The sequence below is a fragment of the Acipenser ruthenus genome, chromosome 1, assembly GCF_902713425.1.
Source record: "Acipenser ruthenus chromosome 1, fAciRut3.2 maternal haplotype, whole genome shotgun sequence".
Classification (NCBI taxonomy): Eukaryota; Metazoa; Chordata; class Actinopteri; order Acipenseriformes; family Acipenseridae; genus Acipenser; species Acipenser ruthenus.
The window spans coordinates 103,778,771-103,799,993 of NC_081189.1; the positions used below are offsets into that span (position 1 = coordinate 103,778,771).

The window sequence follows — 21,223 nt, forward strand, 5'->3', positions numbered from 1 at the left end:
TTATCAAATGTCCTTAGACACTGTTTGTCTTGATATTTCCAAATATTATATAAGAATGCATTTGATAATTTCAAATGAATGTGTGTTTAAAGAGTCTGTTTTATGGCATTGGTTGTAAGGTCACGTTCCTGGGCTAAACTTGTATTGAGGATCAGTAAATATAGCAATACACTGTTTATACATTTTCCTGTATTAATAAAGGTATAATAATGAGTTGACATATGTGAGCTGTATAGCTGAATCAAAACAAAAAAAGAAACGTAGTAGACATTTAAAATTGACCGGAACACGAAGACGTATTCCACCTGGTTATTATAATTACCACGCACAGGAGCTCGTGATGCTATTGCATCACTGAGGGGCTCTTGTGAACATCTTCTGTTCCAAAGGCTGCAGCTCTCTCTACCCAAGGAAAGCAGCTGCGTCATACCAACATCGTCGATACAAAATTCAACCATAAAGACGACGAAGAAAATCAATTTCTTTAGGACACCCCTTCAAACACACATCAGCACTCACTTTATTCAGAGAAATCGGAAGGCAAGGAGTCCAATAACTGGTAAGGATAATTTTAGTAAGTAAGTGTATGCATGCTGAATATCATGCTGTAAAAATACACTGAAAAAGGTTGTTTCGGCTATGCGTGCTCCGGCTTTCCATAAGGACCGTGCTCTTGTGGCATGAAAACGTGACAGTAAGGGTGATACATGTATCTTTATTTTCAGTTAATAATGCTATATTAAAGGTCCGTAAAACAATACAATATAGCACTATTTATGTTTGTATTTTGGGGATTGACGGTTTTTAGGCGTTTGTGTTTTTTATTGGCAATCTGGTAAATGTGTGTTGGTAGAGCCTATGAAGTTTATTTTGATGAGGAAAGCTCTAATGAATGGTCCATGCATTATGTATCGTGATGTTATACGTTTTGCATACATTTAATTATTCAATATTCGTTGCATTATTTAAAAATTACCTGATAATTCAATGTCAAAACGTTTCATCGCTGTTTTCTTTGTAGGATTGAATTAACATAATCGAAACTGAAAATATTAGATTTTCCTTGGAATAATGGTGAAACTGGGGAATCATTTCTACGACAAGAATAACACCAAAGTGCCCATATCTGAAGATGGATTTGATACCATCCCCCTTATCACACCCTTGGATGTCAATCAGCTACAATGCCCCCCGCCTGATAAGGTAATTATTTTATTTTGACGGGGTTTATTTATCATCTCAGTAATGTATAGGTCACGCCCTTTTTTTTCAACCCCTTGAAATAAATGCAATTTAAATAAAGCTGCTGCTAATGTATTGTCTTGAACGATTAATATAACTAATATCAACTAATATAACTATAAAGATACTAAAGACATGTGAAATTAAACAACGTGAACAAGAAAAAAAACATTGAGGTTTAACATTTATCAAAGGGTTTATTAACTGTTTCTAGGACCAGGTTACTATTTAAGAAAAAAAAAGATAAAAGATAAAAAAATATCCCTTTGGTAATTTTATTATTATTATTATTATTATTATTATTATTATTATTATTATTATTATTATTATTATTATTATTATTATCAATACCAATACTAGTGATTCTTCTTCTTATTCTTCTTACATATATGTAGCTTGCTGGTTTGATCTTAGATCTGCAGGCATGTACTGTAAGTAAATACATGTAGTGGTTCATGATTTTTACGACCCGCTTACGACCTGGACCCGCTACTACAGGACCCGACCCGAACCAGCAACCCTCTGCAACACCGTCTTCTTACCCGCGAACCGACCCGAATCGCTTTAATAGCCAAAGACCTGCAACCCGAACCGAACAAGCAAGTGTTTGTCCTTTGCCGACTGACTCTCTCACGCTCTCACATTCACACACATATCTCTACCATTCTCCACGGATTGAGTTTATACAGTAGGCAATACAGCGTGGTAGCTTTTTCTAGTGGGCTGAATGTTTTTTTTTTACATTGTAACATTAACTTAACTATCTCTACTATAAAATACCTGTGGGTGAGGTGCGTTTTTAGGGGCAGGTTGTTGCATTAAAAGAAAAACTAACTTTCAATTGAAAAACACGACCAAGCTTAGCGTAAACTTTTTCTTTAATTTTTTTTTGTGTTTTAATTTTTTTTTTTTTTTTTTTTTTAATTCAGAAAGCTAAAGTCAGTAGAGTGCAACACTTAAATCCAAGATGGCCGCCGAGAAGGAAAGGGTAGCAGGATTTGGTGCATAAAAAAGCATTTCTACACGTTTTAAATCATTTTTTATATATTTTAATTTTAGATATCTTTAAGTTAGGTAAAAACTGTTAATAATAACCTATTTTTTTGTTTGTTGTTGAAATCTAAAAAATATGTGGCCACCCTACTAAAGTGCCACCAGTTGAAAGGGAGCTACAACTGTGCTTTCGCAGAGTTTTGTGGCTGTCGTTCACAAAAACGACAGGTTTTACAAAAAAACGAATCCAGTCACATGTTTATTATTTTCATTCTCTGTGATTTTCTTCTTGCACTATTATCCACTACATGATATAAACCATGCGCTATCGTTTGTTTCACCTCGTTCACAAACATTTTTAATATCACCAAGCAGACGTGATAAAAAGATCTTGCGACGTATCAAACAAGCGAGAACAACATCGCTTAGTCAGCTGACTCCTCCCTAATCGGCTCCTGCTTTAGTGCATGAAATACTGATACATTTACCTTCTAATACGTTATTTGGGAAAGCGTTACAGACAAGTACGCTGAAACGACAGAAAACGTTTTAGGTGATTCAAATTCAGACCCGAAAATTATTATTTTTTTGACCCGAACCGCGAAAAGTTCACATTCCGACCTGAACCCGCGGGTACCCGACCCGATGCACGACGACTCTAGTTAATGTTTGTCCAAAACTAGTTAAAGTTTACATTTCTTTATATTAAGATGAGACGCTGAGGATGCTGACTCTCAAATGGTTTTGGATAGTGCAGTGCAAAGCTATTGAGACGTGTTGCTTGGTCTGGTACGGTTTTGCTTCTGCCAGCAAACAGATCTAAATGTGTCACACAGCCATGTTTTTTTTTTTTTAAACTCTAGTTGTTCATTTCATCAGTTAGCTCTTTATGTTTGCTCTTAAATGCTGGTGTTTTTTTTTTTTTTTTAAATTTTTTTTTTAAGGTGGTGGTAAAAACTAAAACAGAATATGATGCTGACCACAAGAGGGGCAAATTCCACAACCCTAAAATAGCAGAATATACAATAAGCATGACTGAAGGTGTCTCTGATAGTTTTAAGGTAAGTCATATATTTGCTTAATACAGTTTGCGGGTTTTTTTTTAAAGCTAATCCGGCCATTAAATATTTGAATAATAATAATAATAAAAAAGAACACTTTATACATTATTACATGCTAAATCATGTTTGTACTAAATTAAGTTTACAATAAATCTTTATAAGGACTCCTTAAAATATGTATTATATATAACTAGAAAGATACAGTACAGAAATGTACAGCTACTATATATATATATATATATATATATATATATATATATATATATATATATATATATATATATATATATACAGACGTGCTCAAATTTGTTGGTACCCCTCCACAAAAAACGAAGAATGCACAATTTTCTCTGAAATAACTTGAAACTGACAAAAGTAATTGGCATCCACCATTGTTTATTCCATATTTAATAGAAATCAGACTTTGCTTTTGATTTTGTATTCAACATAATATTGTAAATAAGAAAACAAATGAAAATGGCATGGACAAAAATGATGGGACCGCTAACCTAATATTTTGTTGCACAACCTTTAGAGGCAATCACTGCAATCAAACGTTTTCTGTAGCTCTCAATGAGACTTCTGCACCTGTTAACAGGTAGTTTGGCCCACTCTTCCTGAGCAAACTGCTCCAGCTGTCTCAGATTTGATGGGTGCCTTCTCCAGACTGCAAGTTTCAGCTCTTTCCATAGGTGTTCGATAGGATTCAGATCAGGACTCATAGAAGGCCAACTTCAGAATAGTCCAATGTTTTGTTCTTATCCATTCTTGGGTGCTTTTAGCTGTGTGTTTTGGGTCATTATCCTGTTGGAGGACCCATGACCTGCGACTGACAGAGCTTTCTGACACTGGGCAGTACGTTTCGCTCCAGACTGCCTTGATAGTCCTGAGATTTCATTGTGCCCTGCACAGATTCAAGGCACCCTGTGCCAGCCGCAGCAAAGCAGCCCCAAAACATAATCGAGCCTCCTCCATGTTTCACTGTAGGTATGGTGTTCTTTTCTTTGAAAGCTTCATTTTTTCATCTGTGAACATAGAGCTGATGTGACTTGCCAAAAAGCTCCAGTTTTGACTCATCTGTCCAAAGGACATTCTCCCAGAAGGATTGTGGCTTGTCAATATGCATTTTAGCAAATTCCAGTCTGGCTTTTTATGTTTTTCTGTCAAAAGTGGAGTCCTCCTGGGTCTTCTTCCATGGAGCCCACTTTCACTCAAAAAGCGAGGGATGGTGCGATCAGAAACTGACGTACCTTCACCTTGGAGTTCAGCTTGTATCTCTTTGGCAGTTATCTTTGGTTCTTTTTCTACCATTCACACTATCCTTCTGTTCACTCTGGGGTCGATTTTCCTCTTGCGGCCGCGCCCAGGGAGGTTGGCTACAGTTCCATGGACCTTAACCTTCTTAATAATATTTGCAACTGTTGTCACAGGAACATCAAGCTGCTTGGAGATGGTCTTGTAGCCTTTACCTTTACCATGCTCATCTATTATTTTCTTTCTGATCTCCTCAGACAACTCTCTCCTTTGCTTTCTCTGGTCCATGTTCAGTGTGGTGCACACAATGGTACCAAATAGCACAGTGACTACTTTTCTCCATTTAAATAGGTTGAATGACTGATTACAAGATTGGAGACATGTGTGATACTAATTAAGGAAACTAATTAGTTTGAAATATCTCTATAATCCAATTATTTATTATCTTTTCTAAGGGGTACCAACAAATGTGTCCAGGCCATTTTAGAATATCTTTGTAGAATAAGCAATAATTCATATCTTTTCACAGCTTCTTTGCTTTATTCTATGACATACCAAAGGCATGCAAGTATACATGATAAAATAGCTTTTAATTTCATCACTTTTCAGGAGGAATGAAGCATTATTTCAATGAGCTGTAAGGGTACCAACAAATTTGAGCACGTCTGTATATATATATATATATATAACAAATAAAGTGCAGCTGCTGACATATGTAATGGAGTTACCTGTATTTAAATAAATTTTTTAGTTTGTTTCTTTTTTTATGTTTATGTATGTTGCTGAAGCTGGTATATTAATAACCTGTACAGTCCCCAAGTATCTGAACTGACGCTGTTTGGTTGCTATGTTAGGTTGCTAGGTTACTGAATTAGACAAAGCTTGGAGAGAGAACCTGCATCTCTGCTAATGTGAATGCAATGTTTCTGTATAAAATGTTATGCTTCATTATACTCTTAAGAAAGAGTTTTAATTTGGTGTTCACAAAGCTGGTTTAATCTAATGACCGTATTGTGTTTTTGACTAAGGATGATCTCTTGCTTCTGATAAAATTATTATAAATACACTTTTTAAGACATTGTGTTAGCAGCAATTACGGTTCCATGAAGCCACTGTCCAAGGTTTAATGAATGCTAATTAGATGTAGTCAAATGATTCTTATCTCAAGTTCCTTAAGTATAAACGAACCTGCTTAAAAATATAATTATAATAATACTGTCTGTAGCAGGATATACAACACATCTAAAACTGTATCTGAATTGGAGAATAATTTACAAAAGTATGGGAAGAAAACTGAATTTGTTTGTGTAACTATTATTTTACTAAAGCAGGTAACTAAAGAAGGGGCAGTTTAATGATGTCATTTTGTTGCAGCTGTTCCTTTTCCCCCCAAAAAAACACAGTTTTAATCAATGCAAATGACCTTCTTCAAATCAAATTGAATGTAATCTGCTGACGTTAAATTTGCTTAAGAGAATAAAGGGAAGATAAAGGTACATTTATCTGTAGAGAAAAAAACAACAACAGTGGGGCAGATATTATAGGACATATGAACATGGCTGGTAATGAGTAAATGAAATAAATCTGAGCACTAAATTCGGCACTTAATTCGGACAACAGCATAATCTTTAATATGAAAAATGTATGTCAAAATCAATGGTGGGTGCAAGCTGAGAAATTACATATAATCACTACATGAATAATGGCATGGCAAGTCTTTTGGGAGCCAAACCAATCATTTTAATTTAAAAAAAAAATGTGACTACTATTTTTGTTACGTTTGCTATATAATTTTCAGTCACAATCCTGAAATGGTTTTTGCAGCAGAAAAGATTTTGAAAAAAACAGTTAAATGGATTAAAAGTGTTAACAGTAGTACAGAATATTTCTTTTCTTCAGCTTCCGTAATTCATAATTAGATTGGTAAGCTCTCTAATATCATCTTCAGGTTAGCAGTCTTTAAAAAACTAAAATATAAAAAACACATGCATACAAAGTAGTGTTATTCAAGAGACAGGATGATGGCAAAGGTTTACTCAAGTGATTTAATGTAGTCCAGTGGCCCAGGGCTAAGCTTGCTTCCCTAAAGAGTCGCCCTCTCTAGGTAAGGAGCCACCACTGACGCCACGCCACAGATAAATCACAGAGAAGGAAGGAATTCCAGATCAAATTTTTTTTGTCTTTTCATTTATTTTGTATTTTATTTTAATGTTTTGCTCACCAAGATTTCCTAGAGGGTCCTAGAGGACATCATGCAATTAAACTGTTTGGAACAAACATAACATTCATTACAAACAAAAGACATTTGTTAAATATAACATAGAAAAAAGACTGAAATGACAACACATAGAATTAATACAATCTAATTTAGCAAGCACATGACATCTATAAATATGTGCACAACCCATGCTTGTAATAGCTATACAAGGTGAATCTAGTTCATGGTATAGCTTATTAGATCATTAGTTAATTGACAGACCTAGATCTAAAATGCAGTTTTCACATACATGTAAAATTATATGTACTTCATTGTAAACTTGACCAGTTGGTTTACATGTATTTACATTCCCTATGGGTAGGTTTTGCTGCAGACTTGCAAGCTTTATCTGTATTTGAAGCCTCCTTGCTACAGAACAAAGTTAAAACAAACAGCAGGGATTTTTGAATGCTTTATGTAAGCTCTTGCAAGGGACAGGGCAGTCAAAACAAAAAGCAAACCATTTACATTTAAAAAAAAATTGGAATATTTGGTTCTGTAAGGTAACACAGACAATCAGCATACTGAGATTGGCAGATTGTGTTATAGCTTGTTTCCATGCACCACTCAACCCAGGCTGAAAACCCTGCTGCCCCTGATACTGCGTTTCCATGTTCATTTTGCCGACCCGCACTGGCTGCTAATCCGAGCTACCCCTGATTTTTTTTTTTTTGACCCTTCGCCAAAACGGGATGGGTGGAAATACGTCACAACACTGACCAATCACGTGACGAGTGGGCAAAAACATTTACTTACCAGCTGGGGATGAGCAAGTCTCTCCTTGCTTTAATTTTCTTGTTAGTTTTTTGTAATAAAAAGCTCCAGAGGATGTTAGGATTATTAGAAACAAAGCAATAGCATCCTTCCTTTCGGTTGTGTAAACAATTGAATGTGATCTTAGCTGCATGGCTTGCTGGGAAAGAATCCTTGTTTATCTGCTGTAACTTTGATGCACAACAGCAGGAAATTGCCATTTTTAAAACACACTATATTATTTAATATAAATAAGATGAGGTCTCTACATAAAGCATCTTCAGAATATAGCAAAGTGATTTGGAAATTTCCCTACAATTACGTTGAAGTTTTGAAATGGTGCCTTATGATTTATTTTCATGACTGTGAGACTGTCCCTTTGACATTAACACATGTCAGCATGCTCTGTGCCTGAGGATAAGCTGCAGTAAGACCATATGGCATTGTTCATAATCTATCAAACAGATGCGCCTATCGACTGCCTATCAGCAGGTTGGTAAAATCTTTGACTAGATCTGATTATGTCTATTACATTTGTGTAGCCTAGTCTATAATACAGTGACCTTGTTGTATATTTTTAACATTTTTCTTTGATATTGAAGTGCTTCCAATGTGAATGCACAGCTATTAGGAATAAAGGTAAGATAAAGATATGTTTGGACTGAATGTGTATGAATCACATTTACCTGAGTTTTTAAAATCTATAAAAGGCCTAGGCTGTTGTGGGGAATTGTTGACGGAACATCCACAGTGTCTGACGTTCTAAATTTCAGAGGGAAACTAATTGGATCCTCTATATTAACAAAGGAGGTTTATTCGTAGTCTTCATGGAGGGTAAAGATGTCTGAAAAGCATTATCTAACAAAGGCTTGTTTGCGGCATCTGCTGGTGAACAGTGGTATTTTAATAATAATTAGGCTTGCTACTATTAGATTTTTTTTTTTTTTTTTGGCCAAATCGATGTTTATTTTAGAAAGAATTTACCGCTTTTTTTCAATATTTATTTTTCAATTCAAGCAGAGAATGGGTGAAATCGACCTTTAGCTTAAAAAAACACAGACTTTTTATGCCATTTAGAAACGTCTCATTTAGCGAAGCCCCTTTATCATATTCAACATCGGCCCGCTTCGTCCTTCCGCTGAGACTTCAGTCGGGATTGTGCACAATACTCATTAAGTGTTTTCCTCTTGCACCCCATTTTCAAATCAAACTAGTAACTGTCCTGGTATACCTAGCAAAAGCCTACCTACACCTTAACCCGCTAATTTCAAAAGTAGGCGCTTTGAATGACAGCCGCTTGAGCTGGCAAATGAAAGTGCACAGTAGGTACAGGTCTTGATGATTGACTGTCATTTAAATGAATGAGAGCATTCTTGCACTGCTTCAGTCAACGAGATCTGTCAGAACTGGGTGAAATGACAGTGACAGTGAAACTATACTAACAGATGATTGACAGCGACCCCTAGCCATTCAGAGTGGAATAGAGACGGGACAGACAAGTATAAAAACTAAACAAACTATATTTCTAAATTGTTATTTTTGGTACGAAAATAAAAAAAAATAGTGAGTGGTTTTCCCGATGTTTATCCTATGTACATTTAATTCAGTGTAATTCCAATTTTTTGGGAATTCGATGTTTAACGAATTAATATCAAAGTATCAAACCTAATAATAATCCTTGAATCACATAGCGCCCTCTACCACACAAAACATGCAACAACACACTAAGTTTGATTGTGCCACAGATAATGACGGCTCATTCACTGGCACGGGGGAAAAAGATTTTAGTTCCCACTCTGTTCATCTCCTCAAACTAGAGATTGATTTTTGCCTGCCTATTTGCTTTATGTCTGTTTTCCTAAAATGATAAAATACTGTTTTTTTCGTGGTAGAATTAGTCACCCACTAAGTGACTGCATACTGCAAATCGAATGCAATTTTTACTCCACAAAATTGTTGTTCAGTGTGTTGTCATAACAACAAAACTGGCACTTGTGTTTGCACTAATATAGTATGACTGCTAAGGAAAGTGCAGCAACTGCAGTATCTTTAACGTATTAACCAGTGTATAATTGCATCGATATACAGTTATTATAACACCTGTATGTCACCTTGGAGAAAGGTGGCTACCAAATAAATAAATAATTAAATAAATAATAATAATCATACTGAACAACCAGCTGAAAAAGCACAGTTGCTTGCCTGTGTAGTGAATTGCTTGGTTTCTGTACTTGCAGGTCACACTGTTAGTGCTTTTTGCACTGGCGTTCCTAACCGGTGTAGTGTTTCTGGTGATCTACAAAGTTTACAGCTGTCCAGACGGATTTGTCTTTCAGGTAAGTCTAAACAACGTGAAGCTTTTTTTTTTAGCTGCACAGCAGGCAGCTACCAACACCCATGTATCAACTTTCAGTTGTTCTAGAAACACTTTTACTTAATGTTAAAAGTGTGATAAACATTTACTGCAGCATTGGTATCCTTTTTCTTGTATCGAGTTGTATCTTTTGGTTCTTTATAGGGGTTTTATCTGCTAAACATTTAATTATTCTAACAAAAAATTTAGAAAAATGCGGTCTGGTGCGCTGATGACGGGCTGTGGCCATGACGAGTTTCCTTTAGTAACCTGGAATCGTCTCTTCTTGCATTCAGCTCTTGTTTTGAATGTTCTAATGAAATACATTTTTATAAATAAAATATGAAAGCGTGATTGCTAGTGTTTGAGTGCTTGGCATTTGTCTGCATTTTTTTTTATCAATATCTTGCCTTTAGCACCCCAAGTTTTTCTTCCATAACATTTTTACAGCGTGCTATATCTTAACATAATAATACATGTTGAATATGAAAGGAATTACCTTAGATACAACTGCATATTTTTAACAATGGTTAAAAGCTTAAACAAATTTAAAAAATGTTTAAATGTTTATTCTATTGTCCTGTTCTTTGCTTTTTAATATACAGGGTTATTAGAAAGTAAGTTTACCACATGAAATATAGTAAACTTACTTTCTAATCACCCTGAACTTTGGGGATACGTTGTCAATTTATTTACAATGGTATGGAAGTTAATAGAATGCAGGGATCTGTATAAACCATATTAAAGGGGAAACCAACACATATTCATCAAAATGAGCAGGGGACCATTGATAAGATTGCTCACAATAAGAAGTAAGAAAATTCATTTGTTTAGTACTCTTTTAAGTGGTTCTCTAGCAAGCAAAAATACCTCTGGGGGTTCTTTTTTCATTTAATTTTTCTATTGTTTGTGATGTAGAGTTAGTTGATCCATTCTGGAAAAGATAGATTAGTCTGAAGCAGGGGTCTGACAAGGCTGTTACAGCCTGAGAAATATAAATTAACGTAATTCTTGTAGACAAATGCTATCTGCCTTCTTCAGTGCATTCAAAACATAATGTATTTTCCTTCTGAGTATGTAGGCAGACCTTTAATGTTCCATGGGGTGGAATTTTAATTCAATTCAATTAAGAGCTCTAAATCAAGAGTTTAAGAAAGGTTCATTGCACAATACTTCCAATCCCCTAGTGTTCTAATTTACTTCCATAAAAATCATTACTTAACTATAGTAAGTAATGGGGCTGATATATGCAAGTCTAGAGTAAGGGAGGGAGTTGGCAGTGAAAAATCCCCTACATTGAGTGAAATCTTGCCATGCATGACGTAGATGTACAACAAAAAACAAAACAACCTAACACATTTGTAGACTGAGCAGATTTCCCCAGATAACAGATTAAAACCTTCCATACCCCCCAGACGCATTAGTTTAAAGCACTAACACACCAGGGTTTAGAGAAACTAGGACAGTCAGTATTGTTTTTTTTTTTTTTATCAGGACATGTTGGCCTAATTTTGGACGAGTGGTGAAAAAAAAGACACATGTATTTGTAATACTGTACTTCCAACAATTCTAGTAGGGACTTAGACAAAAACAAAAATGTGGGAAAGCATCTACACTTAACTTGATTACACAACATTGAATATATTACATAATAGGGGATTACTCATGTAAATACAGTTGCATAACACCTAGGAGCTGTTAGCTTTTCCAGTATAGAGTATTCCATCTGTGGTAGACCCATCGTTAGCTTTTTGACTACAAACAATCTAAAAATGCTCAGATTACCAAAGCTGGCCAATCACATGTGTAATGGCACATTTCCATTAGAGTTACACAACTCAATCTCTTCTGTAGTCTAAAATGTGTTCTCCAGTCTGCAGCTGGACAGTACACAAAAGCCAAAGATCGCATGCATGATGTTTTCTTTACAATTTAAATATATACATTAATTCACCAATCTGCAACAATGCTCTGACAGTATAATCATAGCCTTTATGTTCAGCCTACATACTGTTATTTTTTATGTGGTTGGAGATTTAAAAGAAATAAAGATTGTGGAGCTGTGACTTGCTAAGCACCTCTGCAAATGACAGGCCAAGAGCAAAAACATGCTTGGCCACAACAATTTTTGCAGCTGCAGATCTACAACACACACAGTGATTAATGGTGTGTTTACACTGGCCGTTTTTAGGATGGCTTAGGGCCGTCTCAGGTCTTTTTTCTGCAGTGTGAACGCAAACGGCTGACTCTCAGCCATCCAAAAAAGGCCAACTAAAGATGTGGCCCAGCGCCAGCTTCAGTCCATTGGAAAGGCAGTGTAAACTCACCGGACTTTAGGACGACTCACGCACGACGTGAATGCCGCTCGGCTCCTCCCCCATGGAATCTAAACAGGAAGAAGCTGCAGTGCCGTTGCAGCGTCACAAAAAGAAAATAACGACTTGACACAAGCGTCCTGAATGTTTGAATTTATTAACTGTTTATATTGGGGAATATTTGTAAATATCTAAGTTTTATAATTAAGTTGTCGTCAAAAGTGTACATACCCCATACATTAGGCTATGTAAACTTTTGACGATAACTTTTTTGCTTTGTTAAACAGGTGCAGACGCCGGTGGACGTCAAAGAAACAAAAACGTAATATTTGAGTATATCGGTGAGAATTATTAAAAAAAAATGCTATCAAAAATAATGTTATACAAAAACTTTCCTGGATTGTTTTTTTTTTCCCAGTTATTTTATTGTTAAACCACTTATTGGTTTAGTTTCAAATACGCTTTAACACACCGTATTTTTGTTGTTTGTTTTTATTGTTATTTAAATATTTTGATTGTACCCAAGATTAGCTTAAAAACACGGAATACTTTGTTTGTTTGTTTCTGACAACCGCGGTGTGAACTGGGGAGAGCAAGAAAGCAGAGCTGTCATAGCTTGTGGGGCGAAACTCAAATCCAGAGTGCACGAAGTGGAAACACAAAATAAATACATATACTGAGAAACAGCGGCAGATCTGGCGAATCAAGGTCTGTGCAACCCCCATCATGGAAGCAACCAATACCCCTTGTAGGAATTTACCCAGTACAATGAACGTACACCTGCCCCGGTGCCAGTCTTGCCTCACACCTGGCATTGTCTGTGAAAGCTGTCTCTCAAGCACTGTAGAAGAGAGATATGTGCAACCCCCACTCTGCACTTTTTGAGTTGTAGTTGATCTGTTACACGATTACATTTTACATGTTATGTTCCAAGTTTTAAATAAAGATTGTTTTAATTATTTGCAGTCTCTGTCATTTCGTTTTTTAAAAAAGGAACGAAATGTTTTGAATAATTGCAAACAATTTAGATAGTGTACTTATATAACAAATTATTATTATTATTACACTATGTAACACAATTTTTGTTCCTGGGTAGTAAGTGTTATTTCCTAATTGCTTATGCCTCAAAAGTATAGAAAATGGCTATTATTCCCCACAAACTTTGCTTTTGTGACCAGGACAGTGATATTTTGAAATTTACCTATTTCCAATGAGAAAACGGGCGAATTTGTGTCTTTTCGTTAACATGAAGTCAGAAAAAAACAACATATGAATCCAAATTAACATGTATTTATACTAAAGTAATACAAAAATGACTACAGAAGATTTAGAAGTGAGTAGTTTTTCGAGATTTACGATTATACTGTAAATCACTTTCACGAATCAGCCCCCAAATGTAGTCTCCCATCATGTTCTCGTTATACTGTCCTTGGTAGCGGCGTTCAAAGTCCAGTATATCCTGGTGGAAGCGCTCGCCTTGCTCCTCCGAGTACGCTCCCATGTTCTCCTTGAATTTATCAAGATGAGCATCAAGGAGATGGACTTTGAGGGACATCCTACAGCCCATTGTGCCGTAGTTCTTCACCAGAGTCTCAACCAGCTCCACATAGTTTTCGGCCTTGTGATTGCCCAGGAAGCCCCGAACCACTGCGACAAAGCTGTTCCAAGCCGCTTTCTCCTTACTAGTGAGCTTCTTGGGGAATTCATTGCACTCCAGGATCTTCTTTATCTGTGGTCCGACAAAGACACCGGCTTTGACCTTTGCCTCAGACAGCTTAGGGAAGAAGTCTTGAAGGTACTTGAAAGCTGCCGACTCCTTATCTAGAGCTCTGACAATTTGTTTCATAAGGCCCAATTTGATGTGCAGTGGTGGCATCAGCACCTTCCGGGGGTCCACCAGTGGCTCCCACTTATTGTTGTTCCTCCCCACAGAGAACTCGGTCCGCTGTGGCCAGTCCCGCCTGTGGTAGTGCGCCTTGGTGTCCCTGCTGTCCCAAAGGCAAAGATAGCAGGGAAACTTGGTAAAACCACCTTGGAGACCCATCAGGAATGCCACCATTTTGAAGTCTCCTATGACCTCCCAGCCGTAATCATCATACTTCAAGGCGTCCAGCAAGGTCTTAATGCTGTTGTAATCCTCTTTGAGGTGCACCGAGTGAGCCAGGGGAAGAGATGGGTACTTGTTACCATTATGGAGCAGCACGGCTTTGAGGCTCCTGGATGAGCTGTCAATGAAGAGGCACCACTCATTCTGGTTACAGGCGATTCCGATTGCCTCGAACAGACTGGTCACATTGTGGCAGAAGCAGAGCCCATCTTGACAGGTGAAGAAGCTGGAAAAAGGTTGGTGACGCTTCCTCTGATCTGCGACTTGCACACTTTCATTCAACAAGTTCCACTGCTTGAGCCTAGACGTCAAAAGCTTGGCATTGGACTTGGTGAGACCAAGATCTCTAATCAAGTCGTTGAGGTCTTTTTGGTTGGGGTAGTATGGGTTTCTCTCCTCAGCTCCACCTCTGAAATTGTCATCTGGATCTACAACGTCTTCCTCGCTCTCTGACTTGCTGCTCTCTTCTAAAGACGACTGCTCTCCCTCCGGAGGAGTGGGTACGGGGAGCTCATGGCAGTGTGGCACCGGGGCGATGGATGAAGGAAGGTCCGGATACGTGATAGCAGGTGCATTCTTGCCAGTCCGACGTTTGGAAGGGTCCACCATGCAGAAGTAGCAGTTGCTTGAGTGGTCAGTGGGTTCCCGCCAAATTCTTGGGATAGCGAACTTCATGGCTCTCTTTTCCCCTCTGTACCATCCTACAAAAATACATTTATTTCACCCATGACTAATGTGTAAGAGATTCTCGCAACATTTTTCATATATGATATATTTTTTCAATAACATTGAAAATTGTAAAACATTTTAAAATTAAAAACTTTTACAATTTTAAAAATTTTAACAAATTTTATAACATAAAATTCCGAGCAACAATTGTCCATCTTACCTTCCAGAGGCAAAATGCGTCTGCCGGATGCTTGCAGCCTCTTGATGCCATCTCAGAAAAATGCAGATATGTATCCACTTAGGCAGCTGGAACTAAACTGAACTGGTGGGCTTAAGGCCCCTGTATTTATACTACTATTTATATTACTGGAAAGTTCTAGAAAGTTCTAGAAGTTACTCCAAGTTTACTCAGCACTGAATCTATCTGGAATGTTCTGGAAAATAGGTAAATTTCAAAATATCACTGTCCTGGTCACAAAAGCAAAGTTTGTGGGGAATAATAGCCATACTTTTGAGGCATAAGCAATTAGGAAATAACACTTACTACAGAGGAACAAAAAAAAAAAAAAAAAAAAAATTGTTACACGGTGTTATTATTATTATTATTATTGTTATTTATTCATTTGCAGTAGCAGTATTTGTAACAAAGCTAATTTGAAAAAATAAAATTTGTTAACTGCAATTTTATACAGTAAATGTTTTTTCGGGCTGCTTAGCCTATTTTAACTAAAAATAAAGGACTTATGCATCATACAATTATTGATATATCCAAGGTGAGATAATATTGGTGAATAAACAGAACAGAGTTTTTTTTTAAAGCAAAGGGTATTTTATTATTATAATAATAAACCGCAAATTTACTTCTTACTCAAGGTGAAATCCTTCACATAACAAATGGATCAGGAACCGCAATGTTGTGTCAAACATTGTCTAAACGAATAACCATTTTTCTCGTAGACTGCAAGATAAGTATATATTTTTTAAGACGAGTCCCCGCAATATGAACATGACACTGTATTGTTTGTTTGTAATACCACTCTGCCTCTTCTGCCTTTGGGGTTTGGGGAGGGGAAAACTCGTCATCCCTTCAGTGGTCGTTATGACGTCACCGGGCACGTATTGTAATTTAGATGGTATGCGCGCACATTCTGACCTAAGCCGGCTCTGAGCACAACCGCAGTGTAAACGCTACGTGAAAAATTATAAGAACTTCCGCGATCAGTCGGACCTGAGTCAACTTAGGTCTGAGATGGCAGTGTAAACGCAGCATAAGAGAAGGAAAATATAGGGTTATTCAGAATTTGTGCAAACCTACAAAAAAAAAAGACTCAAAGTGCTGTGATTGAAAAGAAAAAAGTTATTTTCTGTGATAAAGTGATACTGTTATTGTACTTACCAAAAACTTAATGCTACAAAATTATTTTATGTGTGTGAAGAATTATGAATTGGAGTACCATACAGCACTTAGTTTCTGACATTTATGGTAACCAGTAGTTGTCCAGATATATTTCATTTATTTATTTTCTTTCCAGCACAACCGCTGTATTCCAGCTGGAATAGACAGTTATTATTCTGAACAAGACCCCAGTGCCCGAGGAAAATTCTACACTGTTATCAACCACTACAACGTGGCTAAGCACACACTCACTCGCTCTGTGTCACCCTGGATGACGGTGATGTCTGAAGAAAAGGTATCTGAACAGGAGACAGAGAAAACAGCTTAGAAGAGAGCACTGCAATCAAGAGTACAGGAGTCACAAATGTTGAGCAGTAATACTGTATAAATGGGAGCGTTTAACTTTAAATATAACCATAAGCAGCTATGAGATTTTTAAAAATACATATGTAACATTTTTTTGGGTCTACATAACTCTGCAGATTTTAGGCAATAGTTGAATAATTTTCATTGTGTAGCAAAGCCAGTAGCACTGTAAAGACAAATGAATCTTCATTTGAGATGGTGATTCTAGTTCTTTCTCAATGGTTATAATTAAAGTTGACTTTCAGGACAGGCGGATGTATGTACAGGACACTGTCAGTAATGGATTATGCTGTATGAAGAGAAAAAAAAAACAGTCAAGTAGTTTTTTTCTGTTATTTATTTTCTTATTTATCTTGTTTTATCTTTCTTGTCTTACTACTCGCTACTATTGTTAATTTGTAATTGATAATGAAATTCAGTCACACAACACGTTTGATTTTATTAATGCAAACAGAATTCTATTTGTTCACTGCTTTTAGTGAGGATGTGCACTGGAATACAGATTGGTGTACTGTAGAAAACTCTGAGGGCATATTTGGTCTTCATTAGGTAACTGACATTTTTCAAACTGTTCTTTTTCAATTGAAGTTTTGATTGATTTCCTTGCTTATTGATGCATGATTTGATTATTTTAATTTATAACTTGTTAGGGAAGAGCTCAGACCTAACTAAATACAAGAAATGTTACACAAGACCCTTTCAAAATATATTAACGTGTTCAACATACAAAGTATGAGTGCATATGTGAAGTAGTACTATTTTTTTTTGGGCGATCTGAATTCCACAACAAATAAAGTAAATGCACATTATATTGAATATTAGTTAAAAAAACAACAATATACACAAAAACTTGATTGTACTGTATTTACAGTATGATTTAATTATCCTGCCCTAATACTGAATCAATATAAAACACATTAATTAATGAGAATTAAGACCATTAACATAACTAGTGGTTTCTGTTACATTACTAAAAGCATCCCATAATCCAGTGTACAATTTTAACACTGAACATTTAATCAAAATGTCAAATTAGATATGCAAGTTCTTTATGAAGGGTTGTAATGTAAATGGTTTGACAAGGGGAAAATGCGTGTTGCAGGGCTGTGCTGAACCTTCATAGCTTTGATAGTTTTTGACAACAGCTGTATGTGAATACAGATAGTCATCATTTTCCTTTAAGGTTCATTCTATATGTAGTGGAAATGTCAAAAGTAGTAGTAGAACTCAAAGAAAACCCACAAAAAAGCACATTACATTTGCAATTACAATGTAATGTTTATTTGTTTAGGTTGAATTAGTAGAGACAACACATTGTGTGCTTTATTGCTTTAAGAAGTACATCGTACATTTTCTTAAAACGAGTTTAGTTTAGTAATTGCTCATCTTTGTTTATTAATGCGCAAAAGGCTTGATATGTCACTGAGTGGTTGGACAGGCTTCAATGTACTGTATGCTGTTGTAGTGTCACGCTGCATGAAATGCAATAAAACCAGTGCCAGACGTTTTTCCTTGCCTAACAAAAGGCTCTCACAAACACATTTTACGCAGGTCATGTCGTTTTTGTTGATAATCTAAATTAATAAAATATCTACTTTATTGAATGTAGTGAAGTGAAGCAATTAGGTTGTAACTTTTGACATTTTCACTTTGTGAAAAATAAATAAAATTTAAGAATGACATAAACGATATACATGTGTAATTACTGCCTCTAAATCAAAGTAGACCACACAACCGGAATCATTGGACTGACTGTTATAATTAAAAAAGAAAAAGAAAAAAAGAAAACAAGTACAATGTTTTTCTCATGAAATATTAAGTATAGCTTGTCTTAAATCATCCTCACTGCAAACAAATGTTAAATCAAACATCCCTTGAGTGAACAGGAGAAGACTCTTGTGGGACCACTTAGACAAACCTTTCAGACATCATACAATGTCTTAATAAAGGTCATCCTTACAGTGGCATGCATGTTAAATCTTTTTACAAGAAATGGAGGCTTTAGTGGGATAATATAATCGTCGTAGTACTTTCTTTTTTTAACCCCTGTTGATCCGGTCTGGAGTTAAATTTGTATTTCAGGTCAAGTAATTAGGATTCAGATTTGCTCTCAATATGATGATCTCCAAAGACCAGTTCTCTACATTAGCTGTCATACCAGTCCAGGAAGAGCAAGGAAAAGGAACACATTACAAGAAAGAAAAGAATCCACACACACAAACCAGCATTGTTTTTAATCGCCTGGAAAGTAGAAAAAACATAAATATTAGTATGATAAAATGGAGCTTTAAAAAAGGTATACTTGTAATTGTTCCCCCCTTTTTGTACATGGAAGAACATTCAAAATACATAAAAGCTGGTATTGAAATGTAAAAAGACACAAAGCTTAGTAAAAAAAAAGAAAATTCAAGTTATGAAAACATTATAATTTTTTTTTTTATAAAAACTAATTTTAACACAACATCATAATCCCCCCACAATTATCCCAAATATCAGACAATTGTGTTGTTTAAAATAAAATAAAAACATGTTGCTTTTAAAAATTGAGATATTTTCTTTCTTTGTGAGTTTTGTCTGGTTTGCTGGGTATAGGCAAAGAGTGTGAGTTAAAGGCATCATTATACATTGATATTATTGAGCATTATCGTATACATGATTAGAAAATGCAACTACTAACATCCCATCATATCAAACTTTTGGGGGGGGGGGGGGGAAATGTGCATCTGACAACACAATACCTGGAACAATGAACAGCAAACAAAAAAAGAGAATTGTGATCGCCCTGCTCCACCAGAGAAAGAAAAAAAAATGTAAGATCGCTGTGGGTCCATGACATTCTCAAGAAAAGAAAAGGGTACGGCGAATATCATTGGCTGATACAGGAGCTCCGGTTTGATGAAGACAGATTTCAAACCTACTTTCGGCTTGATCATGCCCAGTTTGATTGCCTCCTTTCAAAAATTGCTGCCTGTGTACATGACACCCCCGAAGAGACTGCAACCTCAATCCAGCATGTAATACAAACTAATGTACACCCACCTTAGTAAGCAAATGTTATTTTATAGTACAGTCCCGACAGACAACCCAAGATGAACTACTTACAGCACTGCAGTCCTTCACGTCCCTTTTTTTCCAGCAGAGTTCAGTGGCAACACAGCAGGGGATAACAAGGGCTGTCTGTTTACCTCGTCATCAGCTTGGATGGTGAAAACTTAAACTCAGAGGAACTTAGAGCTTTGCCGGTCACTCTAAGCTCTATCCGAAAGCTGACTGAAGATATCTTCTTCTAGGGGTTTAGTTGTTTTGTTTTTTATTCAATTGGAATTTTACTCAGTCCTGTAGTCCTGTACAATTATATATATATATATATATATATATATATATATATATATATATATATATATATATATACAGTACTGTGCAAAAGTTTTAGGCAGGTGTGAAAAAATGCTGTAAAGTAAGAATGCTTTCAAAAATAGACATGTTAATAGTTTATATTTATCAATTAACAAAATGCAAAGTGAGTGAACAGAAGAAAAATCTACATCAAATCAATATTTGGTGTGACCACCCTTTGCCTTCAAAACAGCATCAATTCTTCGTACACTTGCACACAGTTTTTGAAGGAACTCGGCAGGTAGGTTGGCCCAAACATCTTGGACAACTAACCACAGTTCTTCTGTGGATTTAGGCAGCCTCAGTTGCTTCTCTCTCTTCATGTAATCCCAGACAGACTCGATGATGTTGAGATCAGGGCTCTGTGGGGGCCATACCATCACTTCCAGGACTCCTTGTTCTTCTTTACGCTGAAGATAGTTCTTAATGACTTTCGCTGTATGTTTGGGGTCGTTGTCATGCTGCAGAATAAATTTGGGGCCAATCAGATGCCTCCCTGATGGTATTGCATGATGGATAAGTATTTGCCTGTACTTCTCAGCATTGAGGAGACCATTAATTCTGACCAAATCCCCAACTCCATTTGCAGAAATGCAGCCCCAAACTTGCAAGGAACCTCCACCATGCTTCACTGTTGCCTGCAGTCACTCATTCGTGTACCGCTCTCCAGCCCTAGTTGAGTCGCTTGGCCTTGTTTCCACGTCGGAGGTATGGCTTTTTGGCCGCAAGTCTTCCATGAAGGCCACTTCTGACCAGACTTCTCCGGACAGTAGATGGGTGTACCAGGGTCCCACTGTTTTCTTTCAATTCTGAGCTGATGGCACTGCTGGACATCTTCCGACTGCGAAGGGAAGTAAGCATGATGTGTCTTTCATCTGCTGCAGTAAGTTTCCTTGGCCGACCACTGCGTCTACGGTCCTCAACGTTGCCCGTTTCTTTGTGCTTCTTCAAAAGAGCTTGGACAGCACATCTGGAAACCCCTGTCTGCCTTGAAATTTCTGCCTGGGAGAGACCTTGCTGATGCAGTATAAATACCTTGTGTCTTGTTGCTGTGCTCAGTC

The 21,223-nt window shown here is 36.6% G+C and overlaps 1 protein-coding gene across 1 annotated transcript; it reads left to right on the forward strand.

Moving 5' to 3' along the window:
- Window positions 1-344: 344 nt before the first annotated feature.
- LOC117421372 (neuronal vesicle trafficking-associated protein 1-like) lies at window positions 345-19,309 on the forward strand. Its single transcript, XM_034035684.3, has 5 exons — window positions 345-559; window positions 1,022-1,203; window positions 3,180-3,296; window positions 9,798-9,896; window positions 16,537-19,309. The coding sequence occupies exons 2-5, from the start codon at window positions 1,072-1,074 to the stop codon at window positions 16,726-16,728; spliced, it is 540 nt and encodes a 179-aa protein (XP_033891575.1). The 5' UTR covers window positions 345-559; window positions 1,022-1,071; the 3' UTR covers window positions 16,729-19,309.
- The last annotated feature ends 1,914 nt before the right edge of the window (window positions 19,310-21,223 follow it).